Raw genomic sequence first — 21,990 nt, 5'->3', positions numbered from 1 at the left:
GGGTTGCTGAGGGAAATGCGGATGGAGAGGAGGAGATGAGCAGAGATGGGCTAGGGGCGCCCCATTTGTAAATCCGGGCCTGGCTCCACCCCCAATGCTATCTGCCCTGCCCCCCTTTGTTCTGGTTTAGCCACTGGCAGCTCTAGTCCTACTCCAGTTTGTAGTTGTACCCATAAATTAATCACTTTCTGGTGTGGTGGATGTACTTGCTGTGTTGTGCCAGCCCTAAACTAGTGCAGTGATATGTGCGGGCCAAAACTTTGATTCATATTACTTTCCAAAATCACCTCAACACCTGGCTGTGGAATTTAAGAAGGGAGATTGAATAATAAAGGTATGCGTTATACATACTGCTTAACAAAACTAAACAGTGGGGCTAGGGGATTAAAAACACACCACCGCCGTTTGTGCCTGCATAACACCTTCCCAAAATGACCTCGCCATACAGCGCTTCTCCATTTAATAATAATTCAATAATGTCTCTGTTCCGTGATCAATGCGATTGGCTAAGCACGGCTTTATGCTGATGTCATTACGTTCCACCGGGGGGAGCTGTTTCTTTTCCAGACTCGGATTTGCCGGGGTTTTGTCGCTCTCTATGATTCCAACGCCGTAACCTTTGCCCTGCCACTTCCTTCTCTCTCTTTCTCAGCGGCCATAGTGGTGCTAGGGTTGCAGCCGTTCACCATGGTGAGTGAATCCAAACTCATCCTCCCGTGCTGGATACACAGTAACTAGCGGACCGCCGCTCTTACGCTCTTTAGACTGTGTCCTCCTTCTCCGTGTGATTATTATGCGGACAGTTGCCTTTTTGGGGAGGGTTGGACATAAATACTGTATAGCAGTTTTGCCGGGGTTTAGAAAGCTTATTATAAGGGTGTAATAGCTGTGAGTCCCGCTAATGAGAATATATGAGGGGTATTTGTTCCTCCAAGGGGATTCAGTCGCACCTAAAGTTCCGGGGGACAATGTTGTGTGTGTGTGTGTGAAATGTCCCTCGGCGCTGCCAGTGTTGTGTATTTTTACACCCAGTGTGGCTAGATTTGCTTGGTCTTTAAATGGTACTTTATTGCCTAGTTCTGCTCTAAAGGGTGTCCTTTTTAGTATGTTCTAGAACAGTGATCCCCAACCAGTAGCTCGCGAGCAACATGTTGCTCTCCAACCCCTTGGATGTTGCTCCCAGTAGCCTCAAACCAAGAGTTTATTTTTGAATTATTGACTTAGAGGCAAGTTGTTGTTGCATAAAAACCCCATATTCTGCCAAACAGAGCCTCAAGTAGGTTGACTGTCCACATAGGGGATACCAAATGGCCAATCACAGCCCTTATGCGGCACCCCAACAACTTTTTTCTTGCTAGTGTTGCTCCCCAACTCATTTAACAGCTGAATGTTGCTCACGGGTTCAAAGGGTTGGGGATCCCTGTTCTAGAAGCTCTAAGCATCTTTTCAGTTGGTCTTTATTTACTTTTTAATTGGCTTTTTCTTCTCTTTCCCCCGCTAAAAACAAATTCTCTGTAAAGCTACAAATAGTTATTGCTACATTCTATTTCTCATTTTTCTACTCAGACCCTCTCCTATTCATATGTCAGTCTCTTATTTGAATTGGTGCACGGTTGCTAGGGTAACTTGGACCCTAGCAACCAGATGACTGAAATTGCAAATTGCAGAGCTGCTGAATGTAAAGCTAAATAACACAAAAACCACAAATAATAATAAACAAAAACAAATGGCAAATTGTCTCGGTATATCACTCTCTACATCGTTCTAAAAGTTAACTCAAAGGTAAACAACCCCTTTAAGTAAATTACATAGGGTGTAAGCTAAAGGGGAAATTCACCTGCTTTACTAAAAATGAAGACAATCAATGTTTGGGCTTTTTTTTGGTTTTTTTTGTTCTGGTTTTTAAATTTAATTGTACAACACCCCAGTTAGGAATTTTAGGTTCTTTGGTTGATAGGGTCTCGCTTACCTTAGTTACCAGGTAATGGCTTGAAAGTCCAAATTATGGCTTGTAGAGGACCAATTCAGAACAATAAGCAAATAAATCTTATTTCCACACATGAGCCAATGAGCGTTTGTTTATACTCCCTTATGGGAAAGCAGAATAGGAAGACTATTTATCAAACCATGAAAAGCCCTATTGTAAAGTCAGTCTTGACTAATATTAAAGTGAACTTAAACCATTTTCTTTATCAAATCAGTTTGTTTATGGGGGCCTGGCTGACAGCAGAGCTTGTTACTATGCAGTGTATGTTATAGTGTATGTAAAACCTCTGCATTTATACCATAAATATTTTCTCTTTCAGTCGTCCCACAAGACATTCAAAATTAAGAGGTTTCTTGCAAAGAAGCAGAAACAGAACAGACCCATCCCACAGTGGATCCGCATGAAAACAGGCAACAAGATCAGGTATGTCCTTTGTATATTCAGTGTGTGCAGCACCTTTGCTTGGGAAATGTAGGGAAATAAAGCAGTGTCCTGGGCTCTTTATACACATGTAGAAATATATATAACGTTTGTAAGGGCCCCATGGTTTACTCACTGTAGCAGCTCAGAGTCTGACTTCTATGCAGTAACTACTGTATAAAGCTCCAAAATATTCCAACACACTGTATGATAGAAGACTGTATACATCAGATGTGTGACCTACACAAATACGGGTTGACAGCGGTGGTAAACAGAGCGCTATACAATATAAACCTATGAGACACAAGGTGGGGGCAGTTCTGTTTTCATCAAAACACTCCCCATTAGCCTAAATCTCTTGCTAATATTTAATGTGGTGAGACATATTTAACAAACAAGCATGTTTCAGTGTCAGATCATTGTGAACAATCAACTGTGAGGTGTTGTGAATACATTATAGGGGACAAAAGACTTTGCATAATTCTGTAAAAAAATATATTTATGGGTGCAGAGTCTACTTAAAGGAACAGTTCAGTGTAAAAATAAAAACTGGGTAAATAGGCTGTGCAAAATAAAAAATATTTCTAATATAGTTAGTTTAGTTCAATTTTCTTGCAATGAGATACTAGTACCTTTACCCTAGTATCCTGAACACCTTGCTTCCATCCAAAGCAGTCAATCTGTAAAGCCAATGAATAGGTGTGGATACAATAAAGCGCAGAATGTCTGCTGCAAAAGGTGCCTTTATTCACAAACACAGTGTGTAGTGTTTGTAAATAAAAGCACATTTTGCAACAGACAATCTGCGCTTTATTGTATCCACATCTATTCATTGGATTTACAAGTTTATATAAAGGAATGACTGTATTAAAATTTCTCAAAGTAGACTAGGAGGGGCCCATTCAGTTCATGGCCACATATATTTTATTTTATTATTTTTTTTTTTTTTGCATAGAATAAGAATAATCTAAAACCTAGTCTGTTATACTGTCGAGTTATGCTGTCTGACTCCTAACAAACAAGGTGCTAGTACAGTAGGGAAGGCTAGATTAGTTGAACTGCTGTTCAGAACCTGGAAATGTGGGAACAAGACCAGATGATGTGAAAGAAATTAGTGGATCTTGCTTCACGTTTGGGGCAGTGGTGTGTCGGGTGTGGGCCATCTGGTGAAACCTTAATGGTGTGATGTAAAGATAGTGAAAGGTTTTATACTGTTATTAAACTATCTTTACTGGAGATTGCGCAGTTTTTGTTTTCTTCTCGCCAATTATCGTGGGTGAGTTCTGGTATGGGAAGACTACCGTTCCGCTGCAGCGTCAAAAGCAGGTTTTGAAATAAACTTGAAGTAAGCTTAGTTGGGTTATGGGAGTGAAGGGTTTCCTCCATTGTGAGGAATGTAAGTTGGGGGTCAAAGGTAGTAAATTGGGCCCTCAATGCAGATCTGTTGCTTCTTAACCACCAGAGGCCAATCATAGCAGCTATGGCCCAGTTTATTCATAAGAATATACACAACTATGCTGACAAATGACACTAGTTGTGCAAGAGTGTAGAGCTTTTGTAAGCTGCTTTTTTTTTTTTTTTTTTTTTTTTTTTAAATAGTAGTTACATTTTGTCATGTTTCCCTGCTTAAAGAATACAAGGTCCCGCTGTTATTTTGGAGTGTACCTATAACCCAAAGCAGGTTGCAATTACAGTTCTTCTTTCTATGGAATTGCTGTCATTATCCTGCTGAGAGTAAAGATGTCAGACTGTTTGGTTTCACCTTAACATAGGAGAAATTATTGTTTCCTGACATCAACAGCCAATTAGCTTCAAGGATCTGTACTTTTTCTGCTAATATATTCTGTAAGTGACAGATTTAATGCATTCATATGTCTTTTTGCTGAGTTTTCTGCAGAGTAACATTATTGAATGGGATAGCAATGATTTTGATGCCTTCTTTCAATGTGGTTTTTTTTTCCCACACTGAATATTTTCCTTAGTTGCCCTGGCATCAGCAGGCAACTAACTAAATGAGCAGCCAATTAGCCATGTATGGAATGGTGCTGTTCCCCAGTCTATCAGACTGAAAATCCATCTAGCTGAGGGACACCCCAGACTCTAAGTGTGGTCTCCAGTTGTCACATATATTAAGGGGTCCCTCAGTAGTTAAGCAGCCTTGCCAAATGATTACATTTGACTGCATTGCAGGTGTTGGATATATGTATATGCTCGCTATGCTTAAGATATAAGTAATCATTCCATGCTTATTAGCAGTTCTTAATCACCGTAGTATCAGTGTTGACAATGAAAATCTTAAACCACAATACCATTTATTGTTACCTATAACTACTTTTGTTTCTTCCCACAGATACAACTCAAAGAGGAGACACTGGAGAAGGACCAAGCTTGGCCTGTAAACTGTAGTTACACAAGGATGGCGGAGAGTCAATGGGTTCCTTCTGAAAACCTGCATTTGTCACTCAAGTCATTGTTATGTGGCAGTTTCTGATGTAACTATTTGCAAATAAATGAAAATGTCATCTGTTCTCAGTCTTTTATGTTCATTTAGGTTCTATACTATCTCCTTGTGTGCTCTTTTCCCAAGCAAGTTCCCTTGCAGTATGCTGGAGGATGTTTTATATGGTGCATTTATTACTTTAATGCAGGTTTAGTTAAGTTAATGGTCATAACTAGTCACTGAACTGAAAACAGAAAATTATGCAATATGCGTCATAACATTAGACAGGTGCATAATTTGGGCACCCCAACAGAGAGATTACATCACACTTAGTTGAGCCTCCTTTTGCAAATCTAATGACCTCTAGACACCTTTGATGAGTGTGGATTCTGGATGGCTGTATTTTTGACCATTCGTCCATACAAAATCTTTCCAGCCTTTGTAGATTTCGATGTGTGTAGAGCCGACCCTTGACTTTAACAAGGGCCCAGTCCCTGAATTAACCACACAGCCCCACAGCATGATGGAACCTCCACCAAATTAGACAGTAGGTAGCAGGTGTTTTTCTTGGAATGCAGTTTTTCTTCTGCCATGCAAAGTGCTTTTTGTTATGACCAAATAACTATTTTTGTCTCTTCAGTCCAAAGCACTTTGCTCCAAAATATCTGTGGCTTGCTCCTGTATTTTTCTTGGCTTGCCAGATCCGGGTTTTGCATTAACTGTGCCTGTGGCCTTCCATTTCCTGACTACATTCCTTACAGTTGAAACTGACTGTTTTTTTTGTAGCCTTTCCCTAAACCATGATGCTGAATAATCTTTTTCAGATCTTTTGAGAGTTGCTTTGAGGATTCCCATGCTGTCACTCTTCAGAGAAGTGTCAAACAGTAGCATAACGTGTAATTGGCCACCTTAAATAACTTTTCTCATGATTGGACATACCTGCCTATGAAGTTCAAAGTTTAATGAGCTAATTCAACCAATTTGGTGTTGCCAGTAATCAGTATTGAGCAGTTACATACATTCAAATTAGCAAAATTACAAGGGTACCCAAATGTTTGCACAGCCAGTTTTCACATTTGATTTAATTTCATACAACTGAATACTGCTTCACTAAAAATCTTTGTTCAGAAAACTCCCCAGTACTCAGATGTTCCTGGGAAATGAGACATACCACGGTTATCTTTTTGTTCAAAGTGGAGTCAATTCTCATGCAATTGCATATATCTATGTAATGAATCTTAAAAGTTCCAACACACATAGTATTAGACTGCCAGAGTATAAAACTCCCAAGGGGAACTGCTTGCAAAGGAATCGGGGTGGAGTGTCCTCATTTTTGGTTGTGCAACAGAATTACCTACTTACAGACCATTAGCAATGGGGAAAGCATATCAGGTCAATCCCGAGCAGCAGGTGCCAAAACTTCTCTTCTATAAAAACAAACAGCAGGGGAAGTGCCCATAGTGTAATTTGCATGTCTGCGCTCCCTAAATTACACGGTTTGCACTACAAATAATTCACTCTACCATATAAAATTTCATTCCTGAACCAGCAAGAATATTTTATTTAGTTCTAATATTGGTGTGTAGGAGGCCATCATAGGTCTTTTTCCCTGGTCATGTGCATTCAGAAAGAGTCAGCACTTTAGGATGGAACTGCTTTCTGGCAGGTTGTTGTTTCTCCTACTCAACTGAATGTGTCTCAGTGGGACCTGGATTTTACTATTGAGTGCTGTTTTTAGATCTACCAGGCAACTGTTATTTTGTGTTGGGGAGCTGCTATCTGGTTACCTTCCCATTGTTCTGTTGTTAAGATGCTTTTGGGGGGGGTGATATCACTCCAACTTGCAGTAAAGAGTGACTGACTTTTATCAAAGCACATGACTGGGGGCAGCTTGGAAACTGACAATATGTCTAGCTCCGTATCAGATTTCAAAATTAAATATAAAAAAAATTGTTTGCTTTGTTGAGAAAGGTAAATGACTTCACAAATATGAAATGATTTGCTTAAAGGAGAAGGAAAGCTATGGAGGCATTTATTGCCAATAGATAAGCTGCAATAGTGCAAACTAGAATGCTATATTTATTCTGTAGAATGTTTTACCATACCTGAGTAAAAAGCTCTAGCACAGTGATCCCCAACCAGTAGCTCATGAGCAACATGTTGCTCACCAACCCCTTGGATGTTGCTCCCAATGTCAAACGCGTTAGGTCTTCATGTCCTAGTAAATTTTCCAATTTTTTAAATAATTGCTTCTTCATTATTGGAGGTCCTCACATCTTTTTTGATATAATGTTGCTCCCAGTGGCCTCAAAGCAGGGGCTTATTTTTGAATTCCAGGCTTGGAGGCACGTTTTAGTTGAATAAAAACCAGGTGCTCTGCCAAACAGAGCCTCAGTGTAGGTTGACAATCTTCATGTGAAACCTAATGGCCAATCACAGCACTTATTTGGCACCCCAAGAACATTTTTCATGCTTGTGTTGCTCTCCAACTCCTTTTACTTCTGAATGTTACTCATGGGTTCAAAAGGTTGGGGATCCCTGCTTTAGAAGCTCTCTCTTTTTGTTTAGGAAAACAGCTGCCATATTAGCTTGGTGTGACATCACTTCCTGCCTGAATCCCTGTTTATTTATAGCTCTGGGCTCAGATTTCTGCAGAGAAGGGGGGGGGAGAGGAGCAAACTGAGCATGCTCTTGCTGAAGGCAGGAAGTCTGATACAGAAGTCCATGTGTACACAATAGAAGGAAAGAAATGCTGTGTTTATTTTGACAGGGGACTCAGAGCAGCATTACTTTTGACATATTTAGGTGGACCTTTCTGATAAGGCCAGGCCCGTTCCTGCCATGAGGCAAGGTGAGCACCTTGCCTCAGGCGGCAGGGAATGGTCAGTTACAAGGGGCGGCAGAAAGCAGCCTCCTGTAACTTTAAGAGACGAATTTCGGGTTTTTAAACCGGAAATTCTGCTCTGCTAGTGCAGAAAGCACAGTACGTGGACGCTGCACTAGCGATGCAGCCCCCTTTGACCCACTCTGACGCTAAACTTTTAAGCGCGGGGGGCGGTATCAGGGTTGCTGCCTCAGGCAGCAGCAGCCCGCAGATCATTATTGGAGCATTATGGGTATTGGGTTTACGAATAAGAAATAACAAACCTGTATGCATAGATGGAGAACCCTGCTAGCCAACTAGAAATATTCTATTGTTTTCTGTAGGGCACATTGTGTACTATATCTCTGTAAAAAAACAATAATAATAGGCAACATCAAGCATTCAAGTTATTCATCACCTCATTTGACATAAAGAAAGGCAACAAGGGCATTTTTGATGTCTCCTGTGGGGTCAGACCCAATGCCATCCCAGCACATGTGCCTCTGCAGAACTCTAACCATTGAGGAGGTTGCTAAAAAAACACCTAAACCAAACGTCTCTAGTCAAAATACAAATAGTGTTTATTAAAAAAAGATTTTTGTAAAGTACCAAAATATTCTGCACAGCTGTACAGTAGAAGGATGCATGCATCAAACAGATTACATGCAACTAGTCTGGCATATACAAGAGGTCACCATAGCCTTGCAGTCAATAAAATATATAACTTTGCTTTAAAAAAAAAAACTATGACAACAAATTAAAGGTTTCCAAGCAGCAACAAATCTGCTTCATATTAGAAAATAAGGGCAAATTATTATGTAATGTAGCTGTTGCTTAGGAATAGAGAATACCTTTGTGTGCTCAGTCTATTTTATTCAGAACATAGCATTTCAATTTCATATTAGGAAATTTACATTTTAAATAGACATTGTAATGTTTACTTAAGACCCTTAAAATGAGGAACTTGAGCATTTCCTCTGCAGGGTGTGCCAACAGGAAGTGCTTTCAGGCGTGATAAGGCACACTCATTTATTTGCACAGCCTGATAAAAACTTCACTGTAAGATTTTTCTTTTTAAATCAGCATATTCCCTAGTTCTCCATCCACTGTTAATCTGGGTGCAGAAATCCTGCTCTTGTAGAGATTCAAATGTTGAACTGGGACTTATTTACTGTGCAATGGAAACCCAATAACTGATTAGATTTGCGCATCCTGCTGCAAGTAAAATAATAAAAGCGAAATGTAATTGGTTGCTGAAAGTTACTGACAAGGTACAGATTTTATGTGGAAGTACATTTTAGCCTGGCAAGTGACATAAAGGGTGGATGAGTTTGGAACCCACTGGTAAGGATTAAAAATAAATTGAAGAGAAAAGGATACTAAAAAATGTGTGTGGCTTTAGGTTAGACTAGCACAATAGGAAAATATTAACATTTTAATGTGACCTGAGCAAAGAATACCTTTCATGCCCCACCTTGTCCTTCCACGCCTACATACACACCTTGGGTTTCTTTGGTAAGAATAAACTTTGCACTGTGCCCTAGTGTTCCCTGAGTATTGGCAAAACATCAATTCTGTATTTGTACAGTGTGTGTTTGAATAACAACATCATCACATTTTTGGAAGATAAAAAGTATTAAATATGTGTATTGCTTAATGGTTATTATTTTCTGAATATTTAAAAAGTTACCATATCTCTAGTGGAGTTCAGCATAGTCTAATTATAAAGCATTTTTATATGTCTTGCTAAAATTTAGAGGTGGCCTACACAATGAATGGGCAAACTCTATAATGGTTATTGCTTTAATTTTTAAAGATGAACATGGCTAATTTGTGGGTTTTAGTTCAATGTTTCCTTTTGATAATAAATGTAAGCAATCTTGCTCAGTGTTTGTCAACTATAATCAGAGTCTTCTCATTGGACAGTAGCACCATAACCATATTAAGTCTATTTGTGGTGGGGGAAAAAACAACTTAGAAGTGAGGATGTACCAGATTGTACCATTATTGGATTTGCCATATACTGAATCCTCCACAAAAGATTCAGCCAAATGCCAAGCTAAATACAAATCCAAAAACACTCAAAACATAAATCCAACTGTATTATTTGCAATCCAAAAAATTGTCATGTTCAGTTGTGTAGAACTTTCAAGTCAGCTTTTTGTAATAAATGTAAAGCACTTGTGAAACACAATGAAGCAGAAAACTGAGCTTAATTAAACCATTAGAGGTTTTCACTAAACTCAACTGTATAATATTGAGGTGGGTCTGCCACAAAATCATTAACAGTTTTTTGAGTACCGTGCATAATGAATTCACCTTGCAATGCTCACTGCTAAAGGCTGTGCTAGAATAGTGCAAATACAGAGAATTATTTGTGCTTGTTAAATAAAGTGTCTGTGAAATAGTCAGTCGTTACCATTTCTTCAGAAAACTGTAGGCGCTTTTGAAAAGGTTTTGTAGAGGTGCTACGGCAACCGTGAGTTTTGGGGCAGCATCTGTTTCATCACACACTTGAAGATTTTTGGGGTGGCAATTATTATTCACATTCATTGCAGCTAATGCATAACTCTCTTCCTCAGGAGATCCCAGCAGCTCTTGAAGTTTCTTTGCAGTGCCTGGTCCTAGATACTGCCAGGGCTTGCGCCCATTGTGGTCCCTAGCATGGATATCTGCATTGAATGCACCAACCAGCACCTTCACAACCATGACATGACCATGCAAGGCAGCGATATGCAGAGGGGTAAGTCCGCCACTGTCACGGACATTAATATCCATGGTGTGTCCACTAGCATGAGCAAAGTCCATGACCTTGATCAGGTCCTCATGGTGGCCATGCTTAGCCATCCAATGGATGATGGAGTAACCAGTAACAAAGTCTCTCTTGTACAAAAGGCTCTGATCCAGCCATAAAAATTCCTTTAGCTCATCAAAATTGCCCTCTGCAGCAATCAGCATCCATGCATGTTCATTAGGATCCAGTACCAAGCTGCTGACAGCTGAATCCAGTACCTGCTCTTCTGGTCCATCGATAATATCAAAATTAGATGCAGCTATGGATGCTCCTCTAAGAGGCAAGGACCCTGCAGTGCTCCACATACTCCCTCTAACGCCTCTTTTCCTTCTTGATATTGTAGCGGGTGATGGGGTCCTGTTGGCACTTTCTGTCCTCCGTAACCTGGGAGAACTGGTCTTTGGGTTTTCTTGTCTACAAACATTGTTTCCTTTTTTGTTTCCAAAGTAAGAATTCTGAAATTCCCCAGATTCTCCAGTACTGGCCCATGTGGGTGCCCTTGTTTCTTCCATGCCAGTATAGATCTAACCCAGATACATGGATATATTTAGTGGTCATTTGATAGAGTACCACAGACTTTCTGATCTCAAGCCGTCATCTTAAGTAAGAGGGAATTTTAGTGTCTCCTTCCTTACCAGTGGTTACTTCCGCATTCTGTTTATAAAACAGACACAAAAAGTTAAAAAGTGGGAGGAATGCTTTTATTTAACCCATGATAATCTCAGGGGGCCTAAATTGCTAATTTATTTAGATTTATTTTTATTTCATGCAAAATATTTTTTAGAACAGCTACTGTTGTTTTATTGTTTATTTCCTAATCTTAATACTCATATGGAGCCTAGTATTCAAGATTCTGTCATCAAAACTAGCTATTCCCAAGACTGTCATTTCTATAAAGGCATGTGCCAATGGGGGTCAGTCTATAGAGAAACTTTGTTTTAAAATCCCCTCAGTCCACAGTTAGTTACTTGTGGGTAAATACGGAGGCACAGCTGAGAAGGATACCCCCTCTCCTATGCAATTAGCACATGTGCATGGTCTGTCCTGTGCATGCACCAATCACTTAGAAGAGGGCGCAGGACAATTATCAATTCTTCATTCTTGTCTGATTTGCTGTTCCTCTGTAATATGGGTTATTCCCCTGATCAAATGTATTTTGGTTTAAATATAAGGAACCAATGATCTTTTAATCACCAACCACAGATAAAAAGATTCTCCATTCTTAAATTGTGCATTAGATTTGAGATCTACAACAACTGAGGCAGGCAACTTTCTACAACTCCCAGCATCCTCATCCAATATCTGGCAAGATCTACATAGTGTACCGAGTGTACAGTGTAGAAAACACTCCTGGGATGTGATGTCCTGAAATGCACCAGTTATTGTACCCATTCAATGGTTTATTCAGGTCCTAGCAGTCATAAAGCAACAGTAACTTAATGATTTCATTGCATATGTAGTCTTGCAGTGTCATTAAACGAATACAATTGCTTCTGGGGTCTGAGCAAGAGTGGCACTTAGGCACAAAACTTTAGGGGGCCTCTTTAACTGAAGGATATTATTGTGGTTTCTGATAGCAGAATCCCTCTTATACACTAGGTCCTGTTCCACCCCAAAAACTAAAGCTTTGATCTAGGACTCCCTGGAGGTAAATAGTCTATTTTATGCACATATCATAGCTGAATGAATCACTGTATTCTACAAAATTTATTGGAGCTGAGTACTTAAAGGACAAGGAAAGGCAAAAAAATAAAATCCAGTTTTTACGTTCTTTAATGAAAAAGAAACCTATCTCCAATATACTATACTGTTTTTATAAGAAACCTGACTGTATGCAGTGAAATTCTCCCTTCATTTACTACTGTGGATAGGAATTGTCAGATGGTCCCTAACTGCTGAGCACGGAAACAATCATACGTATGAACAGCAGGGGGAGCCCCCGTCTTACTTACCAGCCATGCAGAACTCAAGCCACTTTGTTTATGACGATCCCTAAGCAGCCCAGACCACACTGAGCATGTGCACAGTCTTAGTCTTGCAAAGATGTTTAACAAAGTTACAAGATGGTGACTCCCTGTAGCCAACTTTGAAAGCATAAATTATTTGTTTGATTAGGCTTGTGGTGCAGAAAGTTCATGCTTATGTTTAGTGTACAAAATACAGCATTTCTAGCCTTATTCTATTTTAGACTTTCCTTGTCCTTTAACTAAAATGCTGCAATTAACTTTTAGTATGTTCTAAAATGTCTACATTTCAATTGTCCATGTTTTAGTTTTTATGGTTTTTGAATTATTTATGGTTTTTGAATTATTTGCCTTCTTCTTCTGACATTTTCTGGCTTTCAAATGGAGGTCACTGACCCCATCTAAAAACAAATGCTCTTTAAAGCTACACCTTTATTGTTATTGCCTCTTTGTATTACTCATTTTTCTATTCAGACCTTCTCCTATCCATATTCAGTCTCTTATTCAAATCAATGCATGGTTGCTAGAGTAGTTTGGACCATAGCAACCAGATTGCTGAAATTGCAAACTGAAGAGCTACTGGATAAAAAGCTAAATAACGCAAAAACCACAAGTAATAAAAAATTAAAAATGATTGCAAGTGGTCTCAGCATATCACTCTCTACATCAGTGATCCCCAACCAGTAGCTTGTGAGCAACATTTTGCTCTCCAAGGTGCACTGCAAAACAGTGTCTCAGTGTAGGTTGACAGTCCACATAGGGGTTACCAAATGGCCAATCACAGCACTTATTTGGCACCCCAAGAACATTTTTCACCCTGGTGTTGCTCCTCAAATACTTTGACTTCTGAATGTTGCATATGGCTTCAAAAGGTTGGGAATCCCTGCTCTACATCATAGTAAAAGTTAATTTAATGGTGAACAATCCCCTTAAAATAAGAGATATACAGACAGCTGCCATGCTGGATATAGGAAAGTATCAGTGAAAATCAGTTCCTACCTGCAGACTGAGCAACGGAGCATCGGCTCCTTTCCTTCCTGCTTTCAGTTCAATGGAACTTGCAAAATAACAAACACATCAGCAGTACGCAATCTTTCCTTAGCTTAGATCTCAACAGCCACCTGACAGAACAGGTTTGGCTTGGTGATTTATCAGACTTTAACCCCAGAAGCATGCAGTACATGAGAGAGAAAGCAAGAGAGCCAAAGGAAACTGATTAGCATAGTTACAGATACAGAGGTCACATGTGAAGGGCCTTAGTGCAATGCTCCACTTCCTCTATGAGTCCTTGGAGAAAACATTCACCCTTGAAACAGCTGGATAAACTCTAGTAACAACATTTCAGACTTTCAGCCCTTCTTCTGGCAAGAACTACAGCTTCCAACATCCACCAACAGTCATGCACGGAACTGTCCCTTATGTTTCATGTTTTTATTTCTGTATATAGAGTTTTGTTTTCTTTCTCAAGAAAATGAGCTGTGACAAAACAGTAGAAACAGCCATACACTGCAGCCCATTATAGTTCATTGAGAGCACAAAACTTCAGTTACTCACACATAAAAGGCAGCACTTGTTAATATGAATTGTTACATTTCAGGTGACAATCCCACCTATATGAAATACACATAGACTTCCCCTATGGCAATATGGGTCAATCTGTTGGACGTCCCCATGCCACGGATACCCCCACTCTGTCTCAGAGGCACATTATTTTGTGGAAACTGGTTTGATGTACCCTTCTACATTATTAAGGTCAAAATGCCTTGGGCACTATGGAAAGTAGTAAGTTGATTTTTCCCCTATTTACAGTTAGGGTTGCCACCTTTTCTGGAATAATATACCGGCCTTCCTATATTCTTGCTGTTTTTTCCTATTAATAACATTGGCATCAAGCATAAATTTTATGGGCCAGGCCGGAAAAATACTGGCCAGGTGGCAACCCTATTAAACCACACATGGCCCTCCAAAAGATTTGTATAGCCCCAACATGCTCATATAAAAATAGACCTATTTTACATTATTGTTTAAGAATACATTTCCCAGATATAGGAAATACAAGGACATAGGATAACTACAAGAAGAACAATACATAGCACTGATCTACAGACAGGGCCACCATCAGGGGGGCACAGGTGTGACTATCATCCCAGGCCCGGCAGATCTCTGGCTCTCAGGGGGGCCCAGCCGTGCTGCTGAAGACTCGATGGAAAAGAATGAAGAAGCCGCGACTTAAAAGAACGAAGAAGCCCGCAATGTAAAAGAACAAAGAAGCTGTCACTGGAGAAGAACGAAGAAGACCGGTCTCAAAGGAGGAACTTTAAATGGTAAGTTTACTCAACAATACACAGAGACCACGCGCACACTCAGGCCCTTCGTTAGATGACGCTGGTGCCCAAGACCTGAGGGAGACGGCACTCCCAAATCGAACACTGTAAGAAAAAGAGGCCTGGCACACGGAGCAAGTTAAACCGGGGTCCTACCCCTGGTGTGTTTATTGCATCAACAACGTTGACCTCGTCACCTGACGAAGGGGGAACGCCCTCCGAAACGTTGTTGATGCAATAAACACACCAGGGGTAGGACCCCGGTTTAACTTGCTCCGTGTGCCAGGCCTCTTTTTCTTACAAAGTTTACTCAACACCAATGTTTTTTTTAACTTGCAGGAGGCACTGGCACCATTAATTTTTTAAAACTTGTAGGGGACCCCCGACCCTGGCATCAATGTCTTTTTTAACTTGTCAGGACCCTGGCACCAATTTTTTAGCTTGTAGGGGGCCCTGGTCACCAATGTTTTTTTTAACTTGTAGGGAGCCTTGGCATCAATGGGTTTTTTTTACTTGTAGGGGGCCCTGGCATCAAAGTTTTTTTTTTTGACTTGTAGGGGGCCCTGGCATCAAAGTTTTTTTTTTAACTTGTTGGGGACCCTGGCACCAATTTTTTTAGCTTGTAGGGGGGTCTGGGGTGGGCAGGGCCCAGATAAATTTTCATATTGGGGCCCAGTGATTTTTGATGGCAGCCCTGTCTACAGAGTTCAGGCAAACTCACCATAAGGAGTTGTTAGATATCTTAACTTTAAATATGTTATTGACCTATGCACCTCAGCACATTAATCACTGTATACCTATGTGTGTTACATACTGGCTTTTATGACCAGCACACATTATGGGGAAAACAGTTAAGCACTGATACTTATCCTTTATACCACAAAGAGTTTTAATCAATTTGCACTTGTTCTTTTAATATATAAATCTATTTACACACATTCATCAGTGGCATCAAAATCATGTTAAGGCTCCCACTAAACTAGGGGAATAAGAAATTTTTAATAAACAATAAATGTACTGAAACTTTTATTGGTGTCTCCTTGGGTCCTCAATATCTCCTGGGCCCCCATCAGCTAGAAGATCTGCTTCCTTAATAGGTATACACCTATTCATTTAATATGCACTTTGAAATTCTGCATGAAATCTAGCATAATATATAAATAATATAACAATGCAACAGACATCAGGTCTCCTCCTGGTATGTTAATCACCTGGCTTGCAACATTGTTACAGGAGTCAGAAGCAGAAATGCAGACCACATAAACAGCCAGATACTGCTTTCAGCAGCAATTACATTTACAAACAATGTTAAAACTATTAAAAAACTGTACTTATGTATATTGGAAATTAGAATTACATTGTCTTTCACTATGTAAAAGATTACTTTTGGGTGTAGAACCCTATTAACAGACCTAGAGAAAACTTCTTTGTTTGATAACTCATTGCAACCCATGAAAAAAGACATGCTTATATTGCCAAAAGTAGAGTTGTGCAATAAAACTTCCTTTAGGGGGCAGTAAAAATCTTCAAAATAAGGAAAAAGATACCCAAAAGGATACAATGCAGATACATGTATTTTTTTTTCTCCATCTTAATCCAGGGAACTGGAGATCTGCTTCTGCTACAATAAAACAATAGAATCAAATCAAGCAGAATTTTACTTTGCAAGTGGAGGTCTTGCAAAATTAAAAAATCTACAGTTACTAATTTGGTTTATTTAATAGTGAATAGATGGCGAAAATGGCATAGATGGCAGTCAAATAAACCACTCTACAGATCATTAAATGCCAATAATCTGCTTATTAAAAATAAAAAAATTGCCTGGTTATCCCACATATATGTCACTATTTGCCCTACTGCTTCAAGCTGAACGTGATCTCCCATGTTCAGTGCCATCCTGAAGAACATCAGCTGCATGAGCACCTAGTGCTAAAACCTCCAGTCATAATCAGTAATAGCCACCTTAGAGGAGGGGAGGATTTTGTATCATAGTAGGATTGCTTTGTTATTGGGTATTAATTTAGACATTTGTCCATAATGGATGGATTGGATAAGAAGCATGACTAGGGTGGCCTTGTTGGGTTCAGCGATAACTAGTATGTACAGTATGATTTCATAAATACTTTAAAATTTGGTCATTTTGGCTACTGTGCCTTTTTCAACGTAATGTCAGCATATTAGCTGGGGCCATCAACTAATTCAACAAAGTTACTTTTACCCATTAGCTTTTCAGGACTGAGCTTCTTTAAACAAAGGCAGGTGGTAGAGAATATGCTTGCTTTACCTATCCACCACCCTTCTGCAATGCTGGTGCCACAAATACCACCACCAAGGTCCAAGTCCACATGATAAAATGCTCCTGTAGGAAGCCAAAAACTGGATTATAGCATTTACGTAGCTATCCCTTTAAGTATCCAAGCAGTTTCTCATTAGGCCTGGACTAAATTTCACCAATTTAAAATAATTAAAAAGTAGCCTGAAGTGGCTGTTGATTATTGAAGTTTGTCAACTAGCAAGTGTATTGTCTTACCCTTTCCTTAGGTTATATGGGTTTCTGTTCTATGTCTATGTGATTTTATGTCTATGTGAACTATTTTGTGCTCTAATTTCCACTCTTTTCTATTCTCATAGTATTAATAATAGTTTGTGATGTGAGGGAGTAGTAGTGGGCACCAGCAGTACATCTCTGAGGCATGATTAAACAGGCTCCTGCTTGGTGTGGAGAGATACATTTACAACTAATAATATTTGCTGCAGCAGACCACACTCCCTAAATTCATCAGCCTTGTTCACCACTGCTTGTCCTAATTACTAACTGCGCTGCAGAGAGAGAAGTGGGTTGTATATAGAGTTATTAAACTTGGGTATGCTGTACATTGTCAAAGCAGACAGCTAGGTGACTGGGTGAGTGGTTGATATATACTAAAAAAAACAATGGCTTATACAGATTAAATAACATATTAACCCAATGTAGGGACCTGTAGGGTTAATTCCCTATGGTTTAAACCACATGGTGTGGAAATCCCCTGTTTGGACTTGAGCTATGGGGTTTCCTAGGGTTCTGGCAGGGGCAGGAGCCCTTGTGTCTGCGCAGCATGGCCGATACCAGAGGATGTCACTAGGTGTCGCTGCTGCACCACTTGACTATAAATAGGAGGGCCATGTGCTCACACAGCCATTACTGATTACTGATTTTACTGCCATCTTACTGCTGGATACTTCTTCACTGAGGAGATAGTGATTAGAGCCGCAAAGATGTAGAGGCAGAAGGCCTCAGAAGCTGCTGTAGGCGACCCCATGCCTGGGAGCTAGACCAGGAGGGTCTGAAGCGCCTTAATTCCAAATCTGGGTTCGGAGAGCTTGCGCTATAGACAGTGCTGAGAGCTACAGTTCAGCTATGGATTAAGCAACCATGTATCAGCATTATGGACAGTGCTGGGAGCCATTGTCATATGGATCAAGCAAGTTATGGGCTCAGCTAGGAGAGCCTGGAGTCTTTTGTGGATGCCTATTCCAGCTCTGTGTGAGCCTGCCAGCTCTGTGTGAGCCCCCCGGGTGAGTGGCCTGTGGGAGGGTAGAAAAGGATCCAGCGGAACCCAGGTTTGAGATGCAGGTTTTTGTGTGCCTGCCATGTGGGAGCAAATCTGCCTAGAGGAGAGTTATTTGGGCAATAGCGCTACCTGGGACCAATTGTGCTCATTGGGGATAAGGGACTGAGACTCTGTATCTGCCAATGGAGTAGTGCGGGACTTTGCCTGGTAGGGAAGTACCAGGACTGGACTGTCAGAGGATCCCCAGGGTAGTGGGTCATGCTATTTGAAATGCATATGTGTACTATGACAGTTTTACTTACCCTTTAAACTGCACTTTCTCTTATATGAAGTTATTTTTTATACAGTACTAAGCGTGTGTTAAAGGTTTTTCCTAATGGGGCCACCCTCAGGTGTATTCCTGGATCCCATTAGGTGGAGGCACTGCCAGAGAAGAATTTCCCAGTACCCTTTCACCTTGCAAAGGGGACTCAGGACCCGAGTTGGTAAGATGGTACAACCTTGGCACCAGGGGGGTCGCCAAGACGGTGTTACACCAGAAAAGTATTTTTTTCCTAATAAAAGAAAACAGTTATATATATATATTATTATTATATGTATTAATTTATTAAAAAATATTAGTGCTTTAAAAGTTATTTGTAAATGTAATTGCTATTGAAAGCAGCATTTGCTTAACCCTTGGTTGTTACTTTTTAAACAATGTTGCAAAAGCCAGTCTCCTTCAGCAAGTCAGGTCTGTAAATACGCTAGTTTGTGTTATGCTGTTTCAAAGGTCAGAGCCACCAGGGCAGAGAATAGAACATTGCTTTCAATGGCAATACATATATAAATAACTTTAAAAACAAAAAAAATGTGTAATGAATGCATATTGCAAAGTAGACTTGCTTTTCTGTTATTAGGCAAAAAAAAAACATCTTTGGGGTTGACATGTCCTTTAAGTGACTACAGATACTCCCCACACTGCAAAGCAGAGGTCATGGTCAGTATGTCAGGGGCATATAAAAAAAATTAGCAATTACCCTGAGCCCCCAGTCTTACTATTATACTTTATTTTGATAGTGCCAACATATTCCACAGCACTTTACAGAAACTTTACTTTATTTATAGCTATGGAGGTGGTAATTTGACCATGAATTCTTAGTACTAATACAATTAACAAAATTGTATTATGGTTTATCTGCATTTATTGGCCTTAATGCCCATACATGCAAGGTACTGACTGCAGACTTGAGTCCTCCTGACAGTTTCATTAACCACATCAGTCAGACAAGCAGGAAAATCCCATCAGCCAAGGACTGCCCTGGGCCTTGAATGGGAACCATGGCTGCTATGCGATCCAATCATTGTCATGTGGCTCCTATGGGAATGGGAATAGGGAAGTTAAAATGTGTCACAATCTCTGTAAGCATTACATATTGTTTTCAGGTTAAATGTAGACAATATTTGTATTCATAGAGTCCATATATGCGCATTTATATGAAATTAATTTTTCTGGTAGTTTTTTGTTTCAGAATTGCTTAATGAAATAAAAGTAACTGTTCTGGGTTAGTATCTACACTTAAGGTGAGCTTAGCTGGTAAAACACCTGCCAAGGCAAGTATTACAAATTTACTGGCAATGTAGTTGCCGGTAAACTTGTAATACCTTAACAAAAGCCGTTGGCCTTCTGGTGGAAACTTATTTTTTTTCCATCTTCTGCCCATCTAGTGATGTGGATCTGCCGCCATTTGCATCACGGCCTGCAGCTCTGCCCCATTTTGCATCACGGCCTGCACCTTTTGTTCCCGCCCCCTCCACTGGCCAGTAAAAATTTGCTGAAAAGGTGGCAACCCTACCCACTGGTCAGCCTTGTCTCCTTACCTCTAGGTGCGCCAATGAGCAAGTGTGGGGAAGGGGACTCCAGCGTGCATGCTCACTTCTTTGTTCACACCGGGACATTGCGCCATGCGTTGCAACATCTCGCCGAATGTGATGACATCATCAGCATGCTCCCAGTGTGTTTTGTTTACATACAATTATTTATTGTGTTTCTATTGTGTTCCCCTTCTTGTCAACCATGGCTAGCACCTTACTGATTGGTTCCTTGTCCTTTAAATAGGTCTCTCACCCACTTCTTCTTGCCCAAGCTGGCTTCAGTATTATCAGTTCCTGATTAAGCCTGTGCTCAGTTTGCTGTTCTGGTCTTCGATTTCTGCCTGTTTCTTGACATTGATACTTGCTGCCTGTCCTGACTTTTCGCCTGGCCCTGACTACGATGTGCCTCCTCCGTGCCTGTATTGCGTTTATCTCTGAAGTGTTCAAGCTCTCTGCCACAGAAAGTTCCGGGGCCCCAAAAAGGCTTTGGTGAAGACCTGGGTTGTCAGGGGTTGCCTAGTTCACAGAAGAGTAGGCCATATTAGCAGCCTCCCTGGGGTCCCTCTTAAAGGGGACCCGTCACCACAAAAAAATATTAAAAATCCTATTTTATCAAATTAGTCAAGCAAAGTGAACTTTAATTACACAATATAAAATAGTTCAATCTAGTTTCCTTCAGTGTGGGAATTCATAATTATAGCAAGCAGGCATGAGCCATTTTGTGGACACTGTTATTAAGACAAGCCTTGCATCATCTCAGAATCTTGTTTGTGCACCAGAATGGGGGACCTGATGTCTATCCCCATACACTGGTTACACAATTAAATGGTTAAGAGAACAGGGGAATGTGGGGAAAGCAGTGACACCTAGGAAGTGCTGAATGGAAAGTGAAAGCAATTGTCTGCTCCGCCTCTATGCCTAAGGCATAGAGGAGGGGCAGACAATATTTGATTGACATCTGAGATTTTTAAATGAGTTTATAACAGCTATGAACCCTTTACTAAAAATAGAAATTTGATTTCATGTTTAATTTGAAAAGGACTTTTATTATACAGATTTTTATGTCTGGGTGACAGGTCCATTTTAACTAGGCTTTATACTGGGAAGCCAATGTTTTGTTGAAAAACAGAACAGAGAAGCGTTGCATTTGGAAATATAAAGTAATGCCACCACCACGCATTGCGGTCATGACTATGAGGAGGTCATAAGGTTGTTGAATAAAAAATCTCATGCATTGGATTGTATGCTTTCCGAATAACATTGCTAAGCAGCTGCATTTTTTTCTGTAAGCTATACGAGTCCTCCCCTGCCAATGTCCCCATCAGTATAATAACTACAAGAGCTCCTTTACTAACACTGGACAATATTGCATAACTTCAGTAACGCATAGCAACTAGTCAGTGATTAGCTTTGATCAGTTTGTTGCATGAAGTATAATGAAAGCAAATCTATTATTGATTTCTATTGGATACTTTACTGGTACCAATTTGCCCACTGTTAATAAATGAGCTCTTTCCAGTTCTGTGTGCCAAGCATCCCTCACTTTTCTTCATGAACCCAATACTGAATGGATTAACTGCTCCTTTTCAGTGACCACAGCATTTATGTAGTTAAGGCAATATGACTAATTACTTTCCCTTTACTAATGTGTAATCTGAATATAACATCGGAAGAGCATGGGGTAACAATCTGGCTTATGCAGCATTAATTATAAATACACAGCATGGGTTCTATCACTATGCCTTCTATTTATATTGAACTGTTCTCTAATAATAAATATTGGCTCACAAGAG

General features: G+C 40.1%; 2 protein-coding genes and 1 non-coding gene across 3 annotated transcripts; 2 read left to right on the top strand and 1 right to left on the bottom strand.

The window, feature by feature from the left end:
- The first annotated feature begins 641 nt into the window (after positions 1–641).
- On the top strand, positions 642–4,935 carry rpl39.S (ribosomal protein L39 S homeolog). Its single transcript, NM_001171665.2, is given in 3 exon segments — positions 642–690; positions 2,307–2,410; positions 4,758–4,935. Coding segments are annotated over 3 exon segments (156 nt in total). The 5' UTR covers positions 642–687; the 3' UTR covers positions 4,807–4,935.
- Positions 4,082–4,210, top strand: LOC121397860. Its single transcript, XR_005963976.1, has one exon. It is a non-coding gene; the product is annotated as a small nucleolar RNA SNORA69 (small nucleolar RNA).
- A 3,333-nt stretch (positions 4,936–8,268) lies between the features above and the next one.
- On the bottom strand, positions 8,269–13,746 carry LOC108700139 (ankyrin repeat domain-containing protein SOWAHD). The gene is made up of 2 exons (XM_018233045.2): positions 13,468–13,746; positions 8,269–11,158 (listed from the first exon to the last, which is right to left on the bottom strand). Exon 2 carries the CDS (start codon positions 11,014–11,016, stop codon positions 10,126–10,128), a length of 891 nt encoding a protein of 296 aa, XP_018088534.1. The 5' UTR covers positions 11,017–11,158; positions 13,468–13,746; the 3' UTR covers positions 8,269–10,125.
- Positions 13,747–21,990: the final 8,244 nt, after the last annotated feature.

Source organism: Xenopus laevis, chromosome 8S (assembly GCF_017654675.1).
Source record: "Xenopus laevis strain J_2021 chromosome 8S, Xenopus_laevis_v10.1, whole genome shotgun sequence".
NCBI lineage: Eukaryota > Metazoa > Chordata > Amphibia > Anura > Pipidae > Xenopus > Xenopus laevis.
Note: the sequence above shows the minus strand (reverse complement) of the source record. Positions and strands in the feature narration are given on the sequence as shown.